Below are 21,741 nucleotides of genomic sequence, written 5' to 3'. Positions count from 1 at the left end.
AAGGCTCTAGTTTCATTTTGTTAAGATTTACAAGAGTTTTATAGCTTTATAACTATATTGCGTTATTAAAAAGGGTAGAACCACATGTATTTAATGGTTTAACTAAAAATAAAAAAGATTTTGCCGTTGTGTTTTATTCGGGGATATGTAAGTTATATTATATTGTATAAACATAACATAACGTAGTAAGACGGTTAAATACAGAAATAAGTAACGACTAGTTATGTTTATTTATGTTTGTAAATTTAGAAAGTTAACTTAGATTGCTAACAATTTGTTCAATTAATTAAAACTACTACAAATTATAAATAACAAATGCTGATAATAAGTAATTTCTATTTTAGTATTTTATTTAGAAATGAATCATTGCCAACAAAACTTGTCAGATATTGACATTAGTTCAATACTTTATGAATAAAGTACTTTTTATTTTATAATTTAGATTAAATTAAATAAGTAATGTCTTAAAAGTAATTTCATAAAGAATCAAAATGGATGACATACTGCTAGCTGGGACTAATTTGCAATGGACTGATAAATGCAAAACGGTTGAGGAAATTGAAAATATAACTTTTCCCCAAGTGAGAATTTAAATAACAAAGACATCATTAAAATCAATTTTATAATTTGCCCTAAATTTGTTATTTAACAAATATTTGTATAAACAAGTTACTAAAGTTTTATTATTAAACATGTTTAAGTACTGATTGTTCAAACCAAAAAATACTATTTTTTTTTGTATATATCTTTATCCTCGATGTGGGAAAGTCGAATGTGCAAATTAAACATAGAGTAGCATAAGTTACTTCGACCCAGTCTTGAGTTGCCTGTGGCAGTTTGGGATATTATAGAGACTATAATTGCCCGATAATTATACTGCTGATTAAGTGCTGGCTCAGCAGGAGTTCATACCAGTTATAGCGCCTTACTCAAGCGCGCTACAGCGTGAGATCAGTGGAGATTAAACCCACGACCTCATGTGTGGTGTAGCAAGTGTTCTTACCACTACACCACGCTGTCGGTCGATATATTACTGTACAACGAATAGCTCATTAAAATTGCCATATATTGTCAGGCATACAAAATCAACTTAAACTTACAAATAAATATATATTTGAAATATTTTGTGTATAAGTTTATTTTAAAGTACATGAGGTTCTGCGTTCGATCCCCACTTCCCACATCAAGAATAAATAAATTTAAAAAAGTTTTGGGGTTGAATTAAAAAGGCTTTGTTAAATTATACTTTGCAAAAATAGAAAAAATATGTGAGTTAAGTTATTTTCCAACTTTAAAAAAATCTTAAACTATGTTTCTAGATAGTAAAAGTAACTCCAGTGACGACGGAAGCTTACAATTTACCAGAAAAAGAACCTGTGATGTTGTATGGTCGCAAAAAATTAGTCAGGTAATAAAAAATTAAATATTTTATTTTATTATTAAGTGTTACAAGTGTTAGTATGCAAGATTTTTGGATTTACAAAATATTTTAATAATTTGATTTGTAAAATATATAAAATATTTTGTACCTTTTACAATAATGCCAAACATTTAGGTGGTTTTCATTGGTAAATTCAAGGTCCTTAAACATAATGGGAGTAAATATTACCATACACACATTCAGCTACTAAAACAAAGATATTAACCAGACATTTAACAAACATGATGTAATTTCTTTTAATATATTCAACAATATCCTTAAAATATTTTTTTCTGTGGTAAAATGGTAGAAACAAATATTATTTGCTGAATTTGTATTTTTTTTAGTAACTCTATTGTCTATTTCTTAGTAATATTCTGCTTACTTAGGTATAATTTGAATACAACATTTTTTTATTTGTTTTTAATATAATACTTTTCTATTTTTAAAACAAAGTAAAATATAAAGTTTCTAATACCTTACATTTATTTTACTTTTTACGGAAACTTTTTGCCATGGTCAGATTTTAGACATTTTTTGTCCTTTTGTACTGTTTTATATAAGATTTACATTTTTATTTTGTGTTGTTTCAGAATTATTGCCCAGACATTAGAAGAAGGACACTACGTGATTGGGAAACAAATCGAAATTCCACACGAATTTTGTGGTTATTTTAAACTGAGCCATGAATTCGACCGTGAAGAGAATCAATTAAGGGTAAAAGCTAAATCCATTTTTCATTATCATAAACTAACCTTTTTTAAGCATATAAATAGCTGTGTTCTGCATATTGTATTAATATTTTTTGTACAAAAATATTGGAGACTTTATAGGGCCATTGTATAATCTTATTAGGTAATTTCCTTGTACTTAGTACTGTTTATTGTTTAAATTTTGTGCCATAGTTTATTATAATACTTGTTTTGGAATCTAGCAAAACATAACTTTATTATAAAAAAAATAGTATATATATAAAACGCACTACTGTTGGCATTTTAATTGTTATATGATCGCAAATCTAAACTTATATTTGCCAGCAATAATTTACCTATGCACAACAAATGAAGTTTTATTTAGTTTATAGGCCTATAAATTAGACAAACATATATTTTGTTCACAAAGGTTCAATACATATAAATTGTCTTTACTTTTAATATGAGTGAGGCATGCAATAGAACAATTAACTAAACATGAAATATGACAAACTCACTTCCCTTTTAACACATCATATTTGTTATTCTTGTCTGTGATAAGTTATTATCGAATGTATTAAGCTACGTTGTATTTTAAATTAACTTACATCTTATTTTAAGTTTTTTTAAACTTTAACTAGATATTTTAAAAATATTGCAATTTATGTAATAATAAAAAGTTATTGCCCTTTAAACTTCATTTAAATCGTAGCAATATAATTGCAACTAATACATGCCTGTTATAGTTTATAAGGCAATTTTTTTTGTTTTGAAGGTATTTAAATGGGATATACATCATTCTCTAAACTTCATTATATCATCTTGGAGACTTTATATTTTATATTAAAATTTTTAACAGTAGTATTATATATATCAATCATGGCCTTAATCCACACTATTTGCCCTTAAACTTAGCGTTTGCAGATAGCTCTGGCATGTTACAGTATAACATCACACCTTTTTCCAATACAAAAAAACTATTTCCTATAAGAGAAATAAAGAAGAATGTAAATAAAATTTAAATAATGTTTTTGTAGACATTCACGTCAGTACAAGAAATTGCTGACTATTTTCCACCAAAAGTTTATGTCCAGCTTGACCTTACAGTTATGGAGCCCTCTAGTGGTGATAAACCTTTTCCCAGACCATTAATTTGCGGTGACGAATTAACATTAATCAGTAGATCCGATGTGCCTTCAGTTATAAATAATGCAGCTAAGGTAAAATATGGAAAAACAATTTTGTTATTTTTCTTACCTAAAAATATTTTGGTTGTGAAAATTTTAGGATAATTTAAAATTTTTTTTAATTATTTTGTTTTTTGTCTGTTTTTCTGTAATGTGTGTTTATACAAAGTTGTAAAATTTCTGTGTGAAGTTATTTTAGTTAAAAAATCATATTTAAAATTTAACTTTAGTTTTGATATAAATAATATAGTAGTTTCTAAAGAAAGAAAATTTAAGTATCACATTTTTTATGATAATATAAATAAAATACTAATACTTTTTTATGTTACATATTAGACTAATAATGTCAATATGAAGTATTTTAAGGTAGCTATGTTCATTTTTTTTCGGTTATTTTTTTTTTTAGGTTTTAATTTCTCATTTTATTACTCAGATTGCAAAAATTCTGATTCAAAATTTAATTTTATTTTTGTTTTTTAATATATATTTGCAAGATAAAATATTTAATATAGCATTTATTTTGAAATCAATCAATATATATTAGTAAACTGATAAGAAGGCTAATTTTTAATTAGTATGCTGACAATAAATATTATTATTTTTCTAATCTTAAACTAAAAATTTATATATAATAATTACCTAAAAAAATATGACGCTAGAAAATAAGGTCAATAATTTATTTAACATTAAAAATTACAAAGCACATTTTAAATTAAATTTTTTTTATTATCAATTTTTTGTTTTTAAAATTCTTTTTTTGTTATATAGCCAGCAAGCAGATTTATAAATCGTGTTATTCCAAAACTAAATCAACAATCAGTTTTAATTGTGCATTGTACGAGAATCAATGAAAGCATAAGGTAACAATATATTGGTAAAATAAAATTTTAAAATACAAGAACTACAAAATATTACTTTTATTAAATATTTATTAATTAATGGATGTCTTAACCATACTATATCAAATTTTTATTTATTTATTATTAATTTTTTTGATTTTTAGTTTACCATTAAATTTGGTTGGCCATTTTGCGACGCGTTCGCCATTCGAAATCCACCAATCAGCACAAAGCAGAGAAATGACTGTCTATGACATTATAGAGAAAGTTAATTTTCCAACAACAGTGCTCGTCTCTTTAAACCAAACTAGATCTCCTAAAGACGAATTTGTTTTAAGACCAGGAATGCATCTTAAACTAATCGGGGTTTGTAATTTTTTCGCAACAAGTTGGATTGTTAAAAAATATGATTTTATTTAAACTTTACACTGATTAAGATTTGTACTAAAAAAGGACCTTTTTATAAATCTATTTAAACTTTATAATTTTTATGATTAACATTACAAAATTTTAGTGGTAATAAAAGATAACCAGTGTATATATATATATATATATATATATTTAAATATATATATAGGCTATATATATATAGTAAGTTTAAAAAAATCAAAGCTATTGTTGTTTAGGCCATACAATTTTAGTTTCAAAAATAAATTAATTGTAAAATAATCTATTTAAAGTTCCAGTCACTACAATTATTTTATGCTTTTATAAATCTTTAGTATTAAATTGTAACACATTTATTTTACTTGGATTTTAGGCTGAATTTCATGATATAGTTTTGGCTGTTACTCCTTTTCAAAGAATTACTGAATTTGCAGCTACTGGTACTACTTTTATATTACCACAAGCTGTGGTTAATCCACAGGTCTGTAAAATAAATCAATGAGCAAATAATTTATATATAATTTAGCTAGTGGACAATATGTATATGTCCAATTTTTAGCCCTACAAATTAAAAAAACTGCCATTTGTGGTGCGCAGGCAAAGTATCACAGGCAAATACTAGTTAAGAGTTGCAACCTTATTATGACCATTAAAAACATGACTGTAGACCGGGCCATTGACTAGTAATAATAAATGGAGTACATAAAATACAGTTAAAATTTTTAAAAGTAATTTGTAGTAGTATTATAGACAACGTAAGTTTTAGTATCATGTGTCTTCTTGGCTATGTGGGTTGGAATATAATAACTTCTTAAATTAATTAAATTTGAAAATGTTTTAAATTGCTCATAATATCTTTGATTCAGGCAAATGAAAAAGACACAACCTCTTACCATACTTTTAAACAGAATGCTTATATGAACACTCAACTTCAAGGTAGCATCAGCAACATTGACAACTACACTAAGTAAACATTTAGTTAATTTTTAACATAACTTGTCTGCTGTTACAAAACTTAACAAATTAACAAGATAAGTTTTTAACTAAACATTTTTAATTTTTTTTATGCTATTGCTTTTAAAATTAAAACCTTTTTTTTTAGATCAGTGAGATTTTATATTAATCGGGGTAATAGACCCACTAAGCCCCAATATTTACCCCCATTAGCATCAGAGAGGATAAGACATCTTGACCCAAGTTTTTTTAACCCACAAAAAATGAATCGAGCAATGTCAGCAATTGCCTTAATTTCCAGGGGGTCTGATCCCCCACTTCCAACCACTAGGAGTGTAACCAGGAATGTGAACTCAATTCGAAGGTCACTTCCAACCCCAGGGCTACCACCCCCTTTGGGTGATGGGCCCCCATTACCCCCAAGAAATTCAGCGGGGTCAGTGAAACGGCCACATGTCCCTCCTAAAGATAGAACCCCTCCAGTTTTGGTTTTAGATTCTGATATTCCACAGAGACCACCCCCAACCCCAAATGGTTTTATTGAAAGGTGAAAAAAAGGAAATTTTTGTTTTGAATATTTTAGTAACATTTAAATTTAAAAGACTTTTTAATAAAGTGTAAAGTTTATTGAAAAAAAATTTTTTAAATCCATTTTTACAACAGGTTTTCCAATTTTATTTGTTTTTAGTTCATCAGCCTCTTCGCAGAAAGAACCAATCTCAAATAGGAGCAGCAGAGAGATCAATGAGATGTGGTCGCCGTTGGCAACTAACACCCAAGAAAACATTTACGCACAAAAAGGGGAGTCAAATGATTACGGGGAAAGTACCAAGGTTGAAAATAATAATGATGAAATTTGGGACGATATTAGTAACCATAATTCAGTTGTTTCAAGTGGTAAGTTATATGTTAAAATAAATATATATTTATTTTACCCCATACATTTACAATTGGATCATTTTTTTTTCAATACAATTATTTTTTTATTACAAATTCCTTATTAAAATCGATCAAGTAATTTTGAGAAGAGAAAATTGTCCACTGCTTCAAGACACTTGCTTTCTTTAACTTTACCTATCTAAATTTTAGTACAAAATGAATATTAGGTTTTTAATACAGACATTTTTAACAATTTTTACAGATATTTAATATAGACATTTCTAACAAATACTTTTCACAATAATTTCGTAATACAATTATTTTTAGCAATTGCTCAATGATATTTAAAATTATTATTTTTACACAACTTTTTATAAAGACATCTTACCCAACTATTTAAATTTGATTTCTTTTTTTTTAATGTAAGTTTCCGAGAGTAGTGGTGAATTAGAAATTGAATCAACTGATTATACACCCACAAATAATAAACAAACTAATAATGAAAATTTGGATTCCTTGACTGTTAACAGTTTACTTAATCGAAATGGTAAATTAAAATTTAATTTTAATTTATTTTGATTTAAATTTTTTTGGTATTTATTTTTCTTCCATTTTTTGGTATTTATTTTTCTTCCAAATTTTTTTTGAATTGTTCGATTTATATATTTTTGTTTTTGATCTGTTTTTTTTTGCAAAATTAATTTTTTAAATGTTTTTAGAAACTAGCAATTTGATTAAATTTGATTCCAATACAAGTATAAACTCTGCTTCAACTAATGATGAAATGAAAATGCGAAATATTTTAAAACAACATTTATTTGAAAAGAAATATGTTTTGGTATGTAAAATTTAAAAACTTTAATCATAAACTAATAACTTACAAAACTGTATTTTTAATTTTTTATAAGTTTGTAAACTTTTTTCTAAAATTAATGTCAAAAATATTATTTTTATTTTGTATAGCCAGAAGAAAGGTGGAAACCAAGTTGTGAGGTTTCTGAAATGACTGTTAATGAAATTATGATGTCTTTGCGGTATGTACAAAAATTTATATATGCAATATCATTTAATCTTTTTTTTAATCTATCCTTTATCAAACTATTTAAAAAAAATCTTATATTTTTACAAATTTTAAATTTTTCGTTGAGCGTCTTTTAATTACGATTTTGGTAAATTTTTTTTTTTGTTGAAAATTTTAAATTACCAAGTTCATTTTTTTACCCATTTTAGCAACATAATATTTTTAACAGTTACATAGGCTTTAGTGAGGAAGTTGTCCAGGTATTTTACAATGAAAGAGTTGACGGTTCTTTATTTGTTGATCTTAGCGACGAAATTTTAGAACAGGATTTCTATCTTACTAAGTTTTATATTCACAAAATTCGAAGATTTATTGCTGGGTGGAGACCTAAACTAACGCAGGCTGTTGACGTATAAATTGTAAGTTCGGTAAAAACGTTTTTAAAGTAAAAGATAGATTTTTCATCTAATAATGTTTTAAAATCTTATATTAAATACAGTTTAAAATGTAAATAAAGGTTTTGATGAAAAAAATTTTTAATCTATATAATATGATCTTCTAGTGTAGTGGTCAAAACACTTGTCTTTTCTACAAAAGGTCCTGAGACTGGGTTAGGGTAAGGGTAACTAATGTTACTCTCTGTTTAGGACTTGAAGTAAAACTACCTACATCAAGGATAAATAAATATTAATTAAAAAATCTTGTATTTTGTAGATGGAATACTGAAGAACTGTTTTAACTATTGTATTTATAAGTTTAAAAAATTAAGTTTTGTTAATTCTTCAAATTCAGGTAGAACCACTAAGATGTTAATTATAGTAATTTTTTCTGTATTATCAATTTTTTTAAATGTTTAATTTTCTTTTTTTTTATTATATTTTAAGCTTCAAAAGTTTTATTATTTGCAATAACTGTTTTAAGTAAGTTTTTAAAAGATTTTTTTTATTGCAGTCTTGTTTTTTTTTGTTAATTTTTGAAAAAAATTATTTAGTTTTTGATTTCTATAGTGTTCTTAATATACGGAAGTTCTTATTTTTAGTGCAATTCGTACTAAATTAAATATTATGTAATATAATTTTCATGACAAATTAGCAATTATTGATTTTTTTACTTGCCTTTATGTTGTACCGTTTTGTATTGCAATGTGATTTTTTATTTTACCCAAGATTTGTGTTTGAATGTTCCACTGTTTATACTGCTTATTTATCTTAAAATGCAAATTAATTATTGTAATAAAATTGTGATTTTTTATATTTTAAACTGGTGTAAATAATTTTAATTTTTTTGTTGCCTATCTTTAGTTTATTGAAAGCGTTTGCGTGAATAAGTTCACATTAGGAAAAATAACTCAAAATACAGAAAACAACAAGTTTTAAATGCTTAACGGTAAGTTAAAGATCATATTAAAGATAATAAACAAAAATATCTGTTTTTAATCATTTTGTACAGAATTTTGGGTGCTCATTTAACCCAATGTATTTATTTTGCTCCGTTTAAGCTATTGAGTGATACTGCTGGAGAGTGCGGTTTTATGCTCAAAATTTTGTATTTTCCTGGATCGGTTGTTCTTCGGCACCATATATACTTGCAGTAGACGCAAAAACCTGCAAAAAACGATCGTTTGATAGCAATAATCTAAGTTATCTAACGTAAAATATGTTACAATTAAAGGGTGTGTTAAAATGGCAAAGTTGTTTGCCTTTTTATAATCTTCTTATAAAATAGCACAATTTTATGTAAAGGTATTACCCTTTCCTTTGCATGAACGATTTGCGGGCCATTCACAAAAGGTTTGACATCTATGTGAACTTCTTTTGTTTTTCGACCTAACTTTAAATCCTTTAAACAAAACACTGTTTATTTCTCCACCTTACACTATTAGATATATTATAATACAAGGCTTTCTTACCTTTTGTTTTAAAGCATAACATTGCCAGCAACAAAAAAAGTAATAGACCTATTGTTAAGTATTTCATTTTTTTAATTTTATCTAAGTCTTACAAACGTATTTCTAATTAAAAAAAAATTAACTAATCAAGATCCTTTGATTTATTATATATTATACATTCACATAAAACCTGATATAATTTGTAAAACCAACTACGCTTACTTTATTTTTAAGTATTAAGTCCTTCTAACATTTATTTTTACATACATGTTTTTCTAAATTGTCGGGTAAAGAGAAAAACTGCATTTACGTCATATAGGCTTCGTCACAAAGAAACCCAATTTTATCTCAGATTACTTCAAAAGTGTTCTAACGTAAAAAACAACTAAATAAAAATTTTTTTTGAATCATGAAACTTTTTTATTTACCTTTAAAAAAGAATCGCCAAATAAATAAACAGTTTCCAGTTTTAAATAGTTCAAAATACTTTATTTTTTTAAAAAGCACATCAAAATTATTTACAATTTATTAGTATTATAACACACGCAGCATTTACATTTGTATATATCTTAACATTAATAAGATTTTAAAGGTTTTAAAACTCTAAAACTATTGAACTATAGTTTTTTTGACTTGGATTTTCACCCTTAGTGTGAGGAGGGGTCGGAAGTCTTTTCAGAAAGGTTGTAGCTGTTTTGCAAAAAAAATTATTGCACAAACCACAATTACCTGTAAAAATACAAAAAAATTATTAAATAAAGCAGTTACAGTTGCAATTTTTTTATTCGATTAAAAAGAGAGCTGTATTGTATAACTTTTGAGATTTTAATTTTGAAAACATAAAACAGACTATACATAAAACCTTTTAAAATATATGTTAACGCATATTTTGTTCTAAAAGCAATATAAATTTAAATACTATATTGTTTTCAATATTTTTAAAAATTAAGTAACCAATATTTAAACTAGCAAAAAGTAAAACTTTGTAATCTACTTCTTTTTTTTTGATTTTTTTCTAGGCCACATTTTTTACCGCACCAAACCTTGCACCTTTGTTTTCTAGACTGTCTTCTTTGTTTTGTACGACCACCTTAAAAGTTAATTTAAAAAACAGTATTTTTTTAAATGTATTAAATTTTATAAAATTAATCATAAGTGTAAACTATACGTTGCAATAACCAAATATTTAAAGCTTACTTTCATTTTCTTGAATCAGAACCAAAAGTACCAATAGAACAAATAATAACCAAAGCTTCATTTTTTAAACTTAATTTTTTTAACAAAAGCCTATTTTTTTAATAGTTCTATTTTTTTCTTGTTTGCTAACAGATAAGCTTTAACAAATAGATTTTAACTAACAATTTTACATGCGATTTTTTACAGTTTGTAGAGTTACCGTTTATCTAACCGAAATTTTAGTTTTTAACTGTTTTTTTTATTTAGTTGAGGTAAGGTCATGCGATTTTTATGCATCACTAATGTTGCGTCTAATAAGTTGCTCAAGGAATGGCAATTTCTGACGTCACGTAGCTTTCTATACAACAACGGTATTTTATTTGTTCAAATTTTGTACATAATACATAGCCTAGGTCAGAATTATTCCTAATATCCACGGTAAAACATTTTGACATTTACGATAAAACATTTTGCAAAAATTTTCAGTAAAACAAAAAAGAGCTAATTTTTATTTTGGTTTTAATTAGGCCACGTGATATTTTTAGCCAATGATATTGCATATAAATATTTTTAAAAAATAAAAAAGTTTAAATCGAAAAATAATAGTTCTGTTTGAACTGCACAGGTCTAATTAACGTGTTTACAAAATATTTTTTTAAAGTATTAATATTCATAAAAGTTATGACACTTTTATTAAAAGTTCATAAAATCTTAAAACCTAAAATTAGACGCGCATTGAATAACTAACATTCAAGATAAAACATTTTGTAAAAAATATCAGTAAAACAAAAGTTTAAGCTAATTTTTATTCTGGGTTTAATAAGGTCACGTAATATTTTTGGCCAATGATATTGCATATAAATTTTTTGAAAAAAATTAAAAATTTTAAATCGAAAAATAATTATTCTGTTAGAACTGTACAGGTCCAATTAACGTGTTTACAAAATATTAATATTCATAAAATGTTTTAACACTTTTATTAAAAATCGATGAAATATCAAAACCTAAAATATTATATTTTATCAGACGTACATTGGCGTAACCAACATTCAAGATAAAACATTTTGCAAAAAATTTTAGTAAAACAAAAGTTTGAGCTAATTTTTATTTTGTATATTATTAGGTTAGGCTATGTCATATGGCTTTGCAAAAAATTATATTTTAGCTTGATTGACAAAAAGAGTTGGAAATATGATATTGAGATATTGTTTTTGCATTATTGACACTTTTAGCCTTTTATTTTTTTTGAAACAAAGTTAAAAACTATAATCTTCAGGCTTAATATTGTTGTTAATTATAAAAACTTTTTTTTGATTTTAATTTTTTTTTTAAATGAAGTAGTTGCAATAATGTTAAGCTAAAGCATCCTCCCTTATGGCTTGAAAGTTAGTACCCTTGACTTTCGATCGAACTCCTCGAGTCCAAATCCAACTTAAAGCGAAAATATTTTTATTACAGTTCGAAATCTTAGATTTCAAACCATATTGTTATTGTCATTATTATGAATCGAAATCTTAGATTTTTTATGATTCGAAATCTTAGATTTTTTATGATTCGAAATCTTAGATTTTGAACCATATTGTTATTGTCATTATTATGAATCGAAATCTTAGATTTTTTATGATTCGAAATCTTAGATTTTGATACATAATGGTATTGTCATTATTATTATTAATATGATTCAGTGTCTTATAAGCTGTAAATTTTGACTTAAAATAGCTTTTGTTTTTGAACATTAACAGTTTTGAAATTTTAGTATGTTGTTTATTATCAGATTGTGTTTCAATCCTCTTAGTTATGAAATTTAATTATTACTAATTACTAATTAATAGGTGTTTGTTTATTAAAATTTAAAAATTGTTATTAAGATTTGAAATCTTGGTCACTTGTAAATTATAATATCAATAACTCAAAAATGGATTAGAAATTTAATTTTTGTTTGTTTATTATATTTAAATGCTCGTTTGTTGATTAAATAATTATAGATCAATTTTAATTATCAAAATGTTGGTCTAATGTATATAAATACCAATAAGAGAAAATGTAATAATAACTTTAAAAAAAATTTTTTTGTTTATTGCAATTAAATTTCTTAACAATAATAAGATTTAAAAGGTTTTAAAACTCGAAAACTATTGAACTATTGTTTTTTTGACTTGGATTTTTCACCCTTAGTGTAAAGAGGGCTTCTGAAAAAAAGTAATTTCCGAAAGGTTGTAGCTGTTTTGCAAAAAAACTTATTGCAGAAACCACAATTTTCTGTAAAAATACAAAAAAATTAATAAATAAAGCAGTTACAGTTGCAATTTTTTTTATTCGATTAAAAAGAGAGCTGTATTGTATAACTTTTGAGATTTTAATTTTTAAAAAATAAAACAGACTATACATAAAACTCTTTAAAGTATATGTTAACGCATATTTTGTTCTCAAAGCAATATAGATTTAAATACTATATTGTTTTCAATATTTTTAAAAATTAAATAACCAATATTTAAACTAGCAAAAAGTAAAACTTTGTAATCTACTTCTTTTTTTTTGATTTTTTTCTAGGCCACATTTTTTACCGCACCAAACCTTGCACCTTTGTTTTCTAGACTGTCTTCTTTGTTTTGTTCGACCACCTTAAAAGTTAATTTAAAAAACAGTATTTTTTTAAATGTATTAAATTTTATAAAATTAATCATAAGTGTAAACTATACGTTGCAATAACCAAATATTTAAAGCTTACTTTCATTTTCTTGAATCAGAACCAAAAGTACCAATAGAACAAATAATAACCAAAGCTTCATTTTTTAAACTTAATTTTTTTAACAAAAGCCTATTTTTTTAATAGTTCTATTTTTTACTTGTTTGCTAACAGATAAGCTTTAACAAATAGATTTTAACTAACAATTTTACATGCGATTTTTTACAGTTTGTAGAGTTACCGTTTATCTAACCGAAATTTTAGTTTTTAACTGTTTTTTTTATTTAGTTGAGGTAAGGTCATGCGATTTTTATGCATCACTAATGTTGCGTATAATAAGTTGCTCAAGGAATGGCAATTTCTGACGTCACGTAGCTTTCTATACAACAACGGTATTTTATTTGTTCAAATTTTGTACATAATACATAGCCTAGGTCAGAATTATTCCTAATATCCACGGTAAAACATTTTGACATTTACGATAAAACATTTTGCAAAAATTTTCAGTAAAACAAAAAAGAGCTAATTTTTATTTTGGTTTTAATTAGGCCACGTGATATTTTTAGCCAATGATATTGCATATAAATATTTTTAAAAAATAAAAAAGTTTAAATCGAAAAATAATAGTTCTGTTTGAACTGCACAGGTCTAATTAACGTGTTTACAAAATATTTTTTTAAAGTATTAATATTCATAAAAGTTATGACACTTTTATTAAAAGTTCATAAAATCTTAAAACCTAAAATTAGACGCGCATTGAATAACTAACATTCAAGATAAAACATTTTGTAAAAAATATCAGTAAAACAAAAGTTTAAGCTAATTTTTATTCTGGGTTTAATAAGGTCACGTGATATTTTTGGCCAATGATATTGCATATAAATTTTTTGAAAAAAATTAAAAATTTTAAATCGAAAAATAATTATTCTGTTAGAACTGTACAGGTCCAATTAACGTGTTTACAAAATATTAATATTCATAAAAGTTATGACACTTTTATTAAAAATTAATGAAATTTCAAAACCTAAAATTTTATATTTTATTAGACGCGCATTGGCCTAACTAACATTCACGATAAACATTTTGCAAAAATTTTTAGTAAAACAAAAGTTTGAGCTAATTTTTATTCTTGGTTTAATAAAGTCACATGGTATTTTTGGCCAATGATATTGCATATAAATTTTTTGAAAAAAAATAAAAAATTTTAAATCGAAAAATAATTGTCCTGTTAAAACTGCATAAATTCATTTAACGTGTTTACAAAATATTTTTTGAAAATTTTAATATTCATAAAATGTTTTAACACTTTTATTAAAAATCGATGAAATATCAAAACCTAAAATATTATATTTTATCAGACGTGCATTGGCGTAACCAACATTCAAGATAAAACATTTTGCGAAAAATTTTATTAAAACAAAAGTTTGAGCTAATTTTTATTTTGTATATTATTAGGTTAGGCTATGTCATATGGCTTTGCAAAAAATTATATTTTAGCTTGATTGACAAAAAAAGTTGGAAATATGATATTGAGATATTGTTTTTGCATTATTGACACTTTTAGCCTTTTATTTTTATTAAAACAAAGTTAAAAACTATAATCTTCAGGCTCAATATTGTTGTTAATTATAAAAACTTTTTTTGGGTTTTAATTTTTTTTTTAAATAAAGTAGTTACAATAATGTTAAACTAAAGCATCCTCCCTTATGACTTGAAAGTTAGTACCCTTGACTTTCGATCGAACTCCCCGAGTTCAAATCCAGCTAAAGCGTAAATATTTTTATAACAGTTCGAAATCTTAGATTTCAAACCATATTGTTATTGTCATTATTATAAATCGAAATCTTAGATTTTTTATGATTCGAAATCTTAGATTTTGATACATATTGGTATTGTCATTATTATTATTAATATGATTCAGTGTCTTATAAGCTGTAAATTTTGACTTAAAATAGCTTTTGTTTTTGAACATTTACAGTTTTGAAATTTTAGTATGTTGTTTATTATCAGATTGTGTTTCAATCCTCTTAGTTATGAAATTTAATTATTACTAATTACTAATTAATAGGTGTTTGTTTATTAAAATTTAAAAATTGTCATTAAGATTTGAAATCTTGGTCACTTGTAAATTATAATATCAATAACTCAAAAATGGATTAGAAATTTAATTTTTGTTTGTTTATTATATCTAAATGCTCGTTTGTTGATTAAAAAATTATAGATCAATTTTAATTATCAAAATGTTGGTCTAATGTATATAAATACCTATAAGAGAAAATGTATTAAAAACTTAAAAAAACTTAAAAAAATTTGTTTATTGCAATTAAATTTCTAATTGTTTGAAAAATTTAAAGGTTGATGATATTTTAAAATTTTTAAATCAATTTTGTTTTAAAAATGTTTAGTCTAAAATTAAAAAAAAATTTTAGTCTAATAATTAAATACGTAATATATAATAAATTAGTTTAGTTAATATTTTTAATTAAGTAATGCTTATGCACATCTTTATTCACAAAAAAATAATTTTAAAAATAATCAAATAATTTCGAACCAAATTTTAGTTATTAAATAAATCTAGTTAATATTTTTATTGATTATTATAAAAATATGTTAATTAGACTTATAAAGTTTTTTATGCACGATTAAAATTTGATGTAAAATTAAGGATTTTTTTGAAAATTTTTTTTGCCATATTTTTTATGATAAATATATAACGTCACATGGGGTCAAGATGTGCCAATAAAAATAAGCAACGCGTCAAGTGTTATAAAAAAAACGAAGATTATGACTTGGACCTAATTATTGCTTTAAAAATGCGACATTATTTTTAGCAAATCGTTTTTTAAACCTTAATTCGTACCCTGAAAGTAAATATGTCATAACTTTATTAATTATTAATATTTTTTGATAACTTTTCAAAAACATGTTAGTTAGACTAATAGGTTTCTGTGGGCACGGTTTAAATTTGATTTAAAATTTTTTATTTTTCCAGAAAATTTTTCATGGCATATGCGATATGGAAAATTATAACATCAAATGGGGTTAACATACTCTACTTGATATTTTTTAAAAATTCTTTATCTTGTATGCTAGTTAGGTCAATGCACATCTAATAAAATGTTTAATTTAAAGTTTTGACCATTGCGAAAATTCGGTAAACATGTCATAACTTTATTAAAGGCACTGTTATTTTTTCACATACCTTTCATAAGCTTTCATTTGGCATTTTTCAATTGACCATGTTTGGGTACTTCTTTTTTGGGAGCTTGAATAATAAGATGGTTGGTTTTAATATTTTTGTAAAATAAACTACAATAATTGGTTTGTGATAAAGCTTTTATCCATTTTTTATTAAATATGCTCTATTTAGCTAAATACAAACTCATAAACTAATTTAAACAAAGCTTGTAATTTACGAATTTGTATGTTGTTAACCTTCAACAAGGAAACAGTTGACCATAAATAAAACACTTGTTTAAAAGTCAATTTGTTACATTTCATCTGAAGCTAGATTTTTTATAACAACAAAATTGTAAACATTAAACCATGTTAAATATAAAAACTGGCTATTGTTTACAAAGTGAACTTAACTGCACAACATAACACTAGAATCAAAACAAAGAAACAATTAAGGAACTTGCCGAAGAAACCTTTTATTCAGTAGCCGCGTAATTAAAACTAACGTCACCAAGAATTTTTTTCAATGTATTTTATGCAAACTAAAACGAAATAATTTATTTAAATAAATATTGTAACTGTTATTTTATGTAGCCTAAAATCATGTATTTTTTAACTAGTATGTTTTGTATAATATTAATAATAATAAAAAAATATTTTTTTTGGCTATCGTTGTACACTATTGTTTTAAACGTTATTTTTTTAATAATTTTTCTTTAAGGATCTGAAAAATTTTTGTCAGAAAATTTGGCGCTGAAATGGAAGCAGTATGCCCTTTTTTATTAAACTATAAACATATCAAATCAAACAGATGCATTTTTTTCTTATATTTCGCACAACTTCATAACTTACGTCATAACCCTGGTATATATTAATAGTTTTAACAGCTTAATAAAAATTTGCTCATTGGGCTAATAGAGTTGAATTATAAATTCATAACGTAAATGACTCGGTGGTATTTAAGTAATATAAACTGATGTTAAGCAAAATTTACAAATATTACTTACATTTCAGTTATTTGTAACATGTTAAATTAGAAAAGGGAATTGTTGCATCACATCTGGGCCAAGATAGTTAAAATTTTTCATACTCATTTAAATAAAGATACTACCATACCAACAAAAGTTTTGTATTATTTGGTATGGATAATAAAATACAAATGGAATGAAATATTTTATAAATTTTTGGAATTTGTAAAAATGCAGTTTGTTAATATAAATAAATAACATTATTTTTGAAGTTACACTGATTATTTTACTTGATATTAACTAGTTCTCAATTTATCAAAATTAAATTACTACAAGAATTTATACATTTATTACCTCGAATTTATTATAGTTGATAATTGAAAAAGTTATCCTAAAATTTGACTAATGTGATGCTGAGATGACTTATTTGATTTTGGTCCGTTATTGCTATTGTTCGAGTTTGGCAAATTAGGAACAAAAATATTTCCTTGAGTTGAGTTTGAGGTGTTATATTGGTATAAATATGGCGATGGTGTGTAACTAGTCTGCTGTTGGCTATTAGCTGGTAAATAAAAGCTATTTTGGTTGGTAAAATCGTGGTTAAAGCCAACTCTGGTATTTTTACTATGAGTAGAAAACAAAGTTTGAGCTGCATGCAACGTTCTGGAACAATTCTTTGGTCGAGTTTGTCGATTTTGGTAATTTTTTTGTGCTTCACTAAAATTTTGAATAAAAGGCCCTGAATGTTGAGAAGAAATTCCTAACAAAATAAATAAAAATTTAGTGAGGTTTGTATAGAAAAGAATGCGATAACTTATTGTTACATAATATATATTTTTATATTTAAACAAGGTACTTTTAAAAAAAATTGACTAGTTGTACAAATTTAGCCAAACATATTCGAAAACTATATAAAATACACATCACTAAAAACCTTTTTGTTGAAGTTTTGTCGTTGATTTTTTTCTCTTATTTCCACTGTAAGAACGAGTTAATTTTCTTTTTTTCGGCAGATCTAATTTTTTTTGTTTGGTTGAGGACGGTTTTGTAACTAGATTATAAAAGGAAGCCTTGGATATTTTTTTTAAGCTTTGTTAAAATACCTTTAAAACATTTTAAAATGATTTATTATTACTAAAATATAAACAAACATTGTGTATTTGCCAAAAAATATGTAGTTTGCAAATACAGATAATATGTATCATTACACTACCTTGAACAGGTGGCAATATGCTTTGTTGAATTTGAACTAAATTGTGATCTTGTTGAGCTGAAGGAATCCACATTTGAGTAGAATCGACAGAATTGTAATGGGTGATAGGTTGAATAGGAGCACTATGGCAAAACCTTGGTATGTTAGATTGGTTTAAGTTTAAATAATATGGTACTGGATCACAATCTGCCGGTGGATGGTGGTTGGGGATGTAATTGGTTAAAATTTTGCTGTGAGATGGTTGGTTTGTGATAGCTGGTTGCCATAATGACGTGGTATGGTTTGAAGTAAAACGATCGGTATAACCAGACAATGGTACTGTACTAAAGTTGTTCAAAGAAAATCCATTATCATTGATTTGAGAACGATCACTATCAGCTTGTTGTCCTGTAATGTTATCAATGGCTGGTCGAAATAGATCAGGTAAATCAATAGAAATAAAATTATTTTTTCGTTTATCAGATTTATTACCACCTGGGATATGTCTACTTGGTGGTTCTGGTGTGGTGAAAGAGTTTAAATTCTGCAAACATTCAAGAAAATCATTGTCAAATGTTTGGTAAAGTAAATCTCTAGGTGTTCCAATGCTAAACTCATTCGTATCACTGTTGTCTTGGTTTGCTGTCACCACAAGCTTTGGTATATTATTATTTCCATCCGCTAACAGAGGTGTGCTAATGTCTCTAGGTTTTATTAGATCCGCTATATTAAACGAGCCATGTGCAGGGCGTTTATTAGGGTTAGTTGGACTTGCAAACAACTGACTGGCATTGTATTTAGTTGGAGTATCAGGTATATCAATGTTGTAAGTTTGTGTTGAGTTTTCTGTTGTGTCTTGATTGTTTTGGTCATTACTCCGCAACCAAAATACTAACGGTTGTTCGTTTGAAACTGATGGTTCAATTAACTCACAAGCTGATTGAATTTGGGGCAAAATTGGGGTTTGGGTTGCCATTTGTAGCTCGACATTCATAACAGTTGGTGCTATACTTGGGTTGGTTATAATTGATGGTTGAGAATTTAATACAATTAAAGGAATTGGTTTTGCTGTTGAGCCAAAAACTGATATTATATCTGAGGAGTTGGCAGTTGAAATCGAACTAGTCAAGTTTTTATAAGGTTGTAAAGTTGGCAAATTGAATTGTTGGAAATTAAGATTACTATCTTGACTTGAGCTTGGACTAATATTATCAGTACTAATTGTTTGCTGTTCAAAAACTTTTTCCATGGCAACACTTTGCAAATTAGGTATTTTACTTTTGCTTGTTTTAATCCTGGCCTGACTCCAAACTGTTTTACATTCAGCCAAGACAAGGTTTTTTTGCTCAACAGAGGGCACATTAGGAATAGGTTTTTTAGTGCTTTTACTTACACATTGAGTACTAGACATTTCAGTACTTAATTTTAATGGGTTATGGTTATTTTCTGCAGAACTAGATATTTCCAAAACAGAACTGGCACAAAGTTTACCCTGAAAATCTTTGCTTTTAGTGCATTTTTTGTTTGTTGAATCATTGCCATTTGTGCACAGTGCCATTTGTGCACTAGCAGTAGCAATAGAAGTTAAACTTGATGCACTACAACTTTGATTAGATGTGTCATACTTCATAGAATCTCTTTGACTTGTAGTAGGTACAGTTATAAAGTTAAGTATTGGATTGTTTATAATAGGGGGTACTACGATGTGTTTAAGGGATTGGTCTGCAATGTTTTTAATTTGAATAACTGTTGGTTGAATTTGGTTAGATTGGGATGTAGAACTTGATTTGTTTTTTGGAAGACCAACTTTTGTTTTCCATAGCTAAATATAGTATAGTTGCCTTTTTAGCATGTAATTTTTCAAACTATTTGCAAACATTTTATTACATGCCTTTTGGGTTAGCATTAGTACTACATTCAAAAAAAAATTAAACACTTTCCAAATGTTTTAAAACTTCTTTTATTTAAAAATTTTCCTAAATTAATTATTTTTTAAATCACTTACTGTATTTGCAGACAATGTTGCTGGTATTCCATGTGATTGTAAAATAGCTTGATAAAGAATTTTTTCCTTTTCCAACTCTTTAACTCGGCTTCTCAATTTCTCTAGTTCTTGAACTATACAAACATATGATTTTTATACTTTTTAATTGATAAAAACTGAAGCGCTGTTGTCAATGAATAACTTTATAAATACAAATTAAGCAAAGTTAGATTATTATTTTATTAAATATATATATAAAACAAACCCATATTTTCTGATGCATTATTTTTAAGCAATTCTTCATTTTTAGTTTTCAATTGCATTATGTAGTTGATTGCTTCTGTAATAACGTTTTTCTTTTTCTATAAAATATTTGTTTTATTTTAGAATTACATCTTTGATAATTAAATAAACATTAATCTTAATCTAAGGTTCATAATTGGTATTTTATATAGCCCTTGCTTTTATTTATTCAAATAAAAAATTACCAACTAATATGATAAGGAAAATATTTTACAAACTGGAAAATACATTTTTTACATGTAACTTATATTTATTTTACGAATAGGCTATTTAAAGCTTACCTTTAATAAAATTTTGTTTATTGGTAGAATATCTTGTAACTTTTTTATCAAATTTGTTAACAATTCCTTTCGTTCTCTCTCCCCTAAAAATATGCAAAAACTAAATTTAAAAATTATTTTAATATTACCAATTTAATTATAAACAATAGTATAATTTGTTTTGCATTATGAATATAATTTGTTTTGCATTATGTAAGCAAATAGGTCAGTAGGTAAAATAGTATAACAATAATTTACCCCAGGTTGGTCAAAATATAACCAAACCAAATCAATTAACATATTAGTTTACACTTACTTGCATTTACTTTTTGTTTATTTGGGTTCTCACATTTCTTTTTTAGTTTTCTGTAGAAAAACATAAAATAAGAATAACTGTAGGTAAACCACTTAATAAAAAATTCTCAAACATTAAAAGGTTAATAACATAAAATTAAGAAAAAAATACCAATCAAATATTTTAGCTAATATTATGGTACAAATTTATTACGTAGTACAGTAAGCAGTACTACAGCATTTATTTTAAAATTTTATATTTAAATAAAAATTATATCCAAAACAATACTTACGTGTTTTTACTTTTATTTGAAATTAACTTCGATTTCGTTATTTTAATAGAAGAAAAGTCAGCTGAAACTGAATTGACTAAGCTGCTTAAGTTATCTAGCTGTACAGCACACATATTACTGTATTAAGAACGCTATTTTAAA

General features: G+C 25.5%; 2 protein-coding genes and 3 long non-coding RNA genes across 9 annotated transcripts; 1 reads left to right on the top strand and 4 right to left on the bottom strand.

Annotated features, from left to right (window-relative positions):
• Positions 1 to 442: 442 nt before the first annotated feature.
• LOC145744732 (GRB2-associated and regulator of MAPK protein-like) lies at positions 443 to 8,806 on the top strand. Of its 4 annotated transcripts, none has more exons than XM_082562664.1 (16): positions 443 to 581; positions 1,320 to 1,408; positions 2,014 to 2,137; positions 3,150 to 3,332; positions 3,636 to 3,665; positions 4,068 to 4,159; positions 4,303 to 4,504; positions 4,899 to 5,006; positions 5,392 to 5,492; positions 5,628 to 6,026; positions 6,168 to 6,376; positions 6,786 to 6,905; positions 7,078 to 7,196; positions 7,322 to 7,392; positions 7,609 to 7,798; positions 8,094 to 8,806. In XM_082562664.1, exons 1-15 carry the CDS (start codon positions 492 to 494, stop codon positions 7,793 to 7,795), a joined length of 2,124 nt encoding a protein of 707 aa, XP_082418790.1. In that variant the 5' UTR covers positions 443 to 491; the 3' UTR covers positions 7,796 to 7,798; positions 8,094 to 8,806. The 4 variants fall into 4 exon arrangements, with proteins under 4 accessions (XP_082418790.1, XP_082418791.1, XP_082418793.1 ...); XM_082562665.1 differs by lacking the exon at positions 8,094 to 8,806 and adding an exon at positions 7,942 to 8,079; XM_082562667.1 differs by lacking the exon at positions 3,636 to 3,665.
• Positions 8,388 to 9,482, bottom strand: LOC145744734 (uncharacterized). The gene is made up of 3 exons (XR_014281235.1): positions 9,289 to 9,482; positions 9,129 to 9,218; positions 8,388 to 8,983 (listed from the first exon to the last, which is right to left on the bottom strand). It is a non-coding gene; the product is annotated as an uncharacterized LOC145744734 (long non-coding RNA).
• Positions 9,483 to 9,651: 169 nt separating this feature from the next.
• Positions 9,652 to 10,703, bottom strand: LOC145744733 (uncharacterized). The gene is made up of 3 exons (XR_014281234.1): positions 10,465 to 10,703; positions 10,262 to 10,357; positions 9,652 to 9,996 (listed from the first exon to the last, which is right to left on the bottom strand). It is a non-coding gene; the product is annotated as an uncharacterized LOC145744733 (long non-coding RNA).
• A 1,667-nt stretch (positions 10,704 to 12,370) lies between these two features.
• Positions 12,371 to 13,401, bottom strand: LOC145745802 (uncharacterized). Its single transcript, XR_014281275.1, has 3 exons — positions 13,172 to 13,401; positions 12,969 to 13,064; positions 12,371 to 12,702 (listed from the first exon to the last, which is right to left on the bottom strand). It is a non-coding gene; the product is annotated as an uncharacterized LOC145745802 (long non-coding RNA).
• A 3,813-nt stretch (positions 13,402 to 17,214) lies between these two features.
• Positions 17,215 to 21,730, bottom strand: LOC145745500 (uncharacterized). Of its 2 annotated transcripts, XM_082563595.1 has the most exons (8): positions 21,601 to 21,730; positions 21,330 to 21,379; positions 21,035 to 21,117; positions 20,716 to 20,812; positions 20,472 to 20,584; positions 18,488 to 20,288; positions 18,209 to 18,325; positions 17,215 to 18,034 (listed from the first exon to the last, which is right to left on the bottom strand). In XM_082563595.1, exons 1-8 carry the CDS (start codon positions 21,711 to 21,713, stop codon positions 17,661 to 17,663), a joined length of 2,748 nt encoding a protein of 915 aa, XP_082419721.1. In that variant the 5' UTR covers positions 21,714 to 21,730; the 3' UTR covers positions 17,215 to 17,660. The 2 variants fall into 2 exon arrangements, with proteins under 2 accessions (XP_082419721.1, XP_082419722.1); XM_082563596.1 differs by lacking the exon at positions 17,215 to 18,034 and having other exon boundaries at positions 18,229 to 18,377.
• Between the last annotated feature and the right edge of the window lie 11 nt (positions 21,731 to 21,741).

This window comes from Corella eumyota, chromosome 3 (genome assembly GCF_963082875.1).
Source record: "Corella eumyota chromosome 3, kaCorEumy4.1, whole genome shotgun sequence".
Lineage (NCBI taxonomy): Eukaryota > Metazoa > Chordata > Ascidiacea > Phlebobranchia > Corellidae > Corella > Corella eumyota.
The sequence above is the reverse complement of the archived record's forward strand: the minus strand, read 5'-3'. Positions and strand labels throughout refer to the sequence as shown.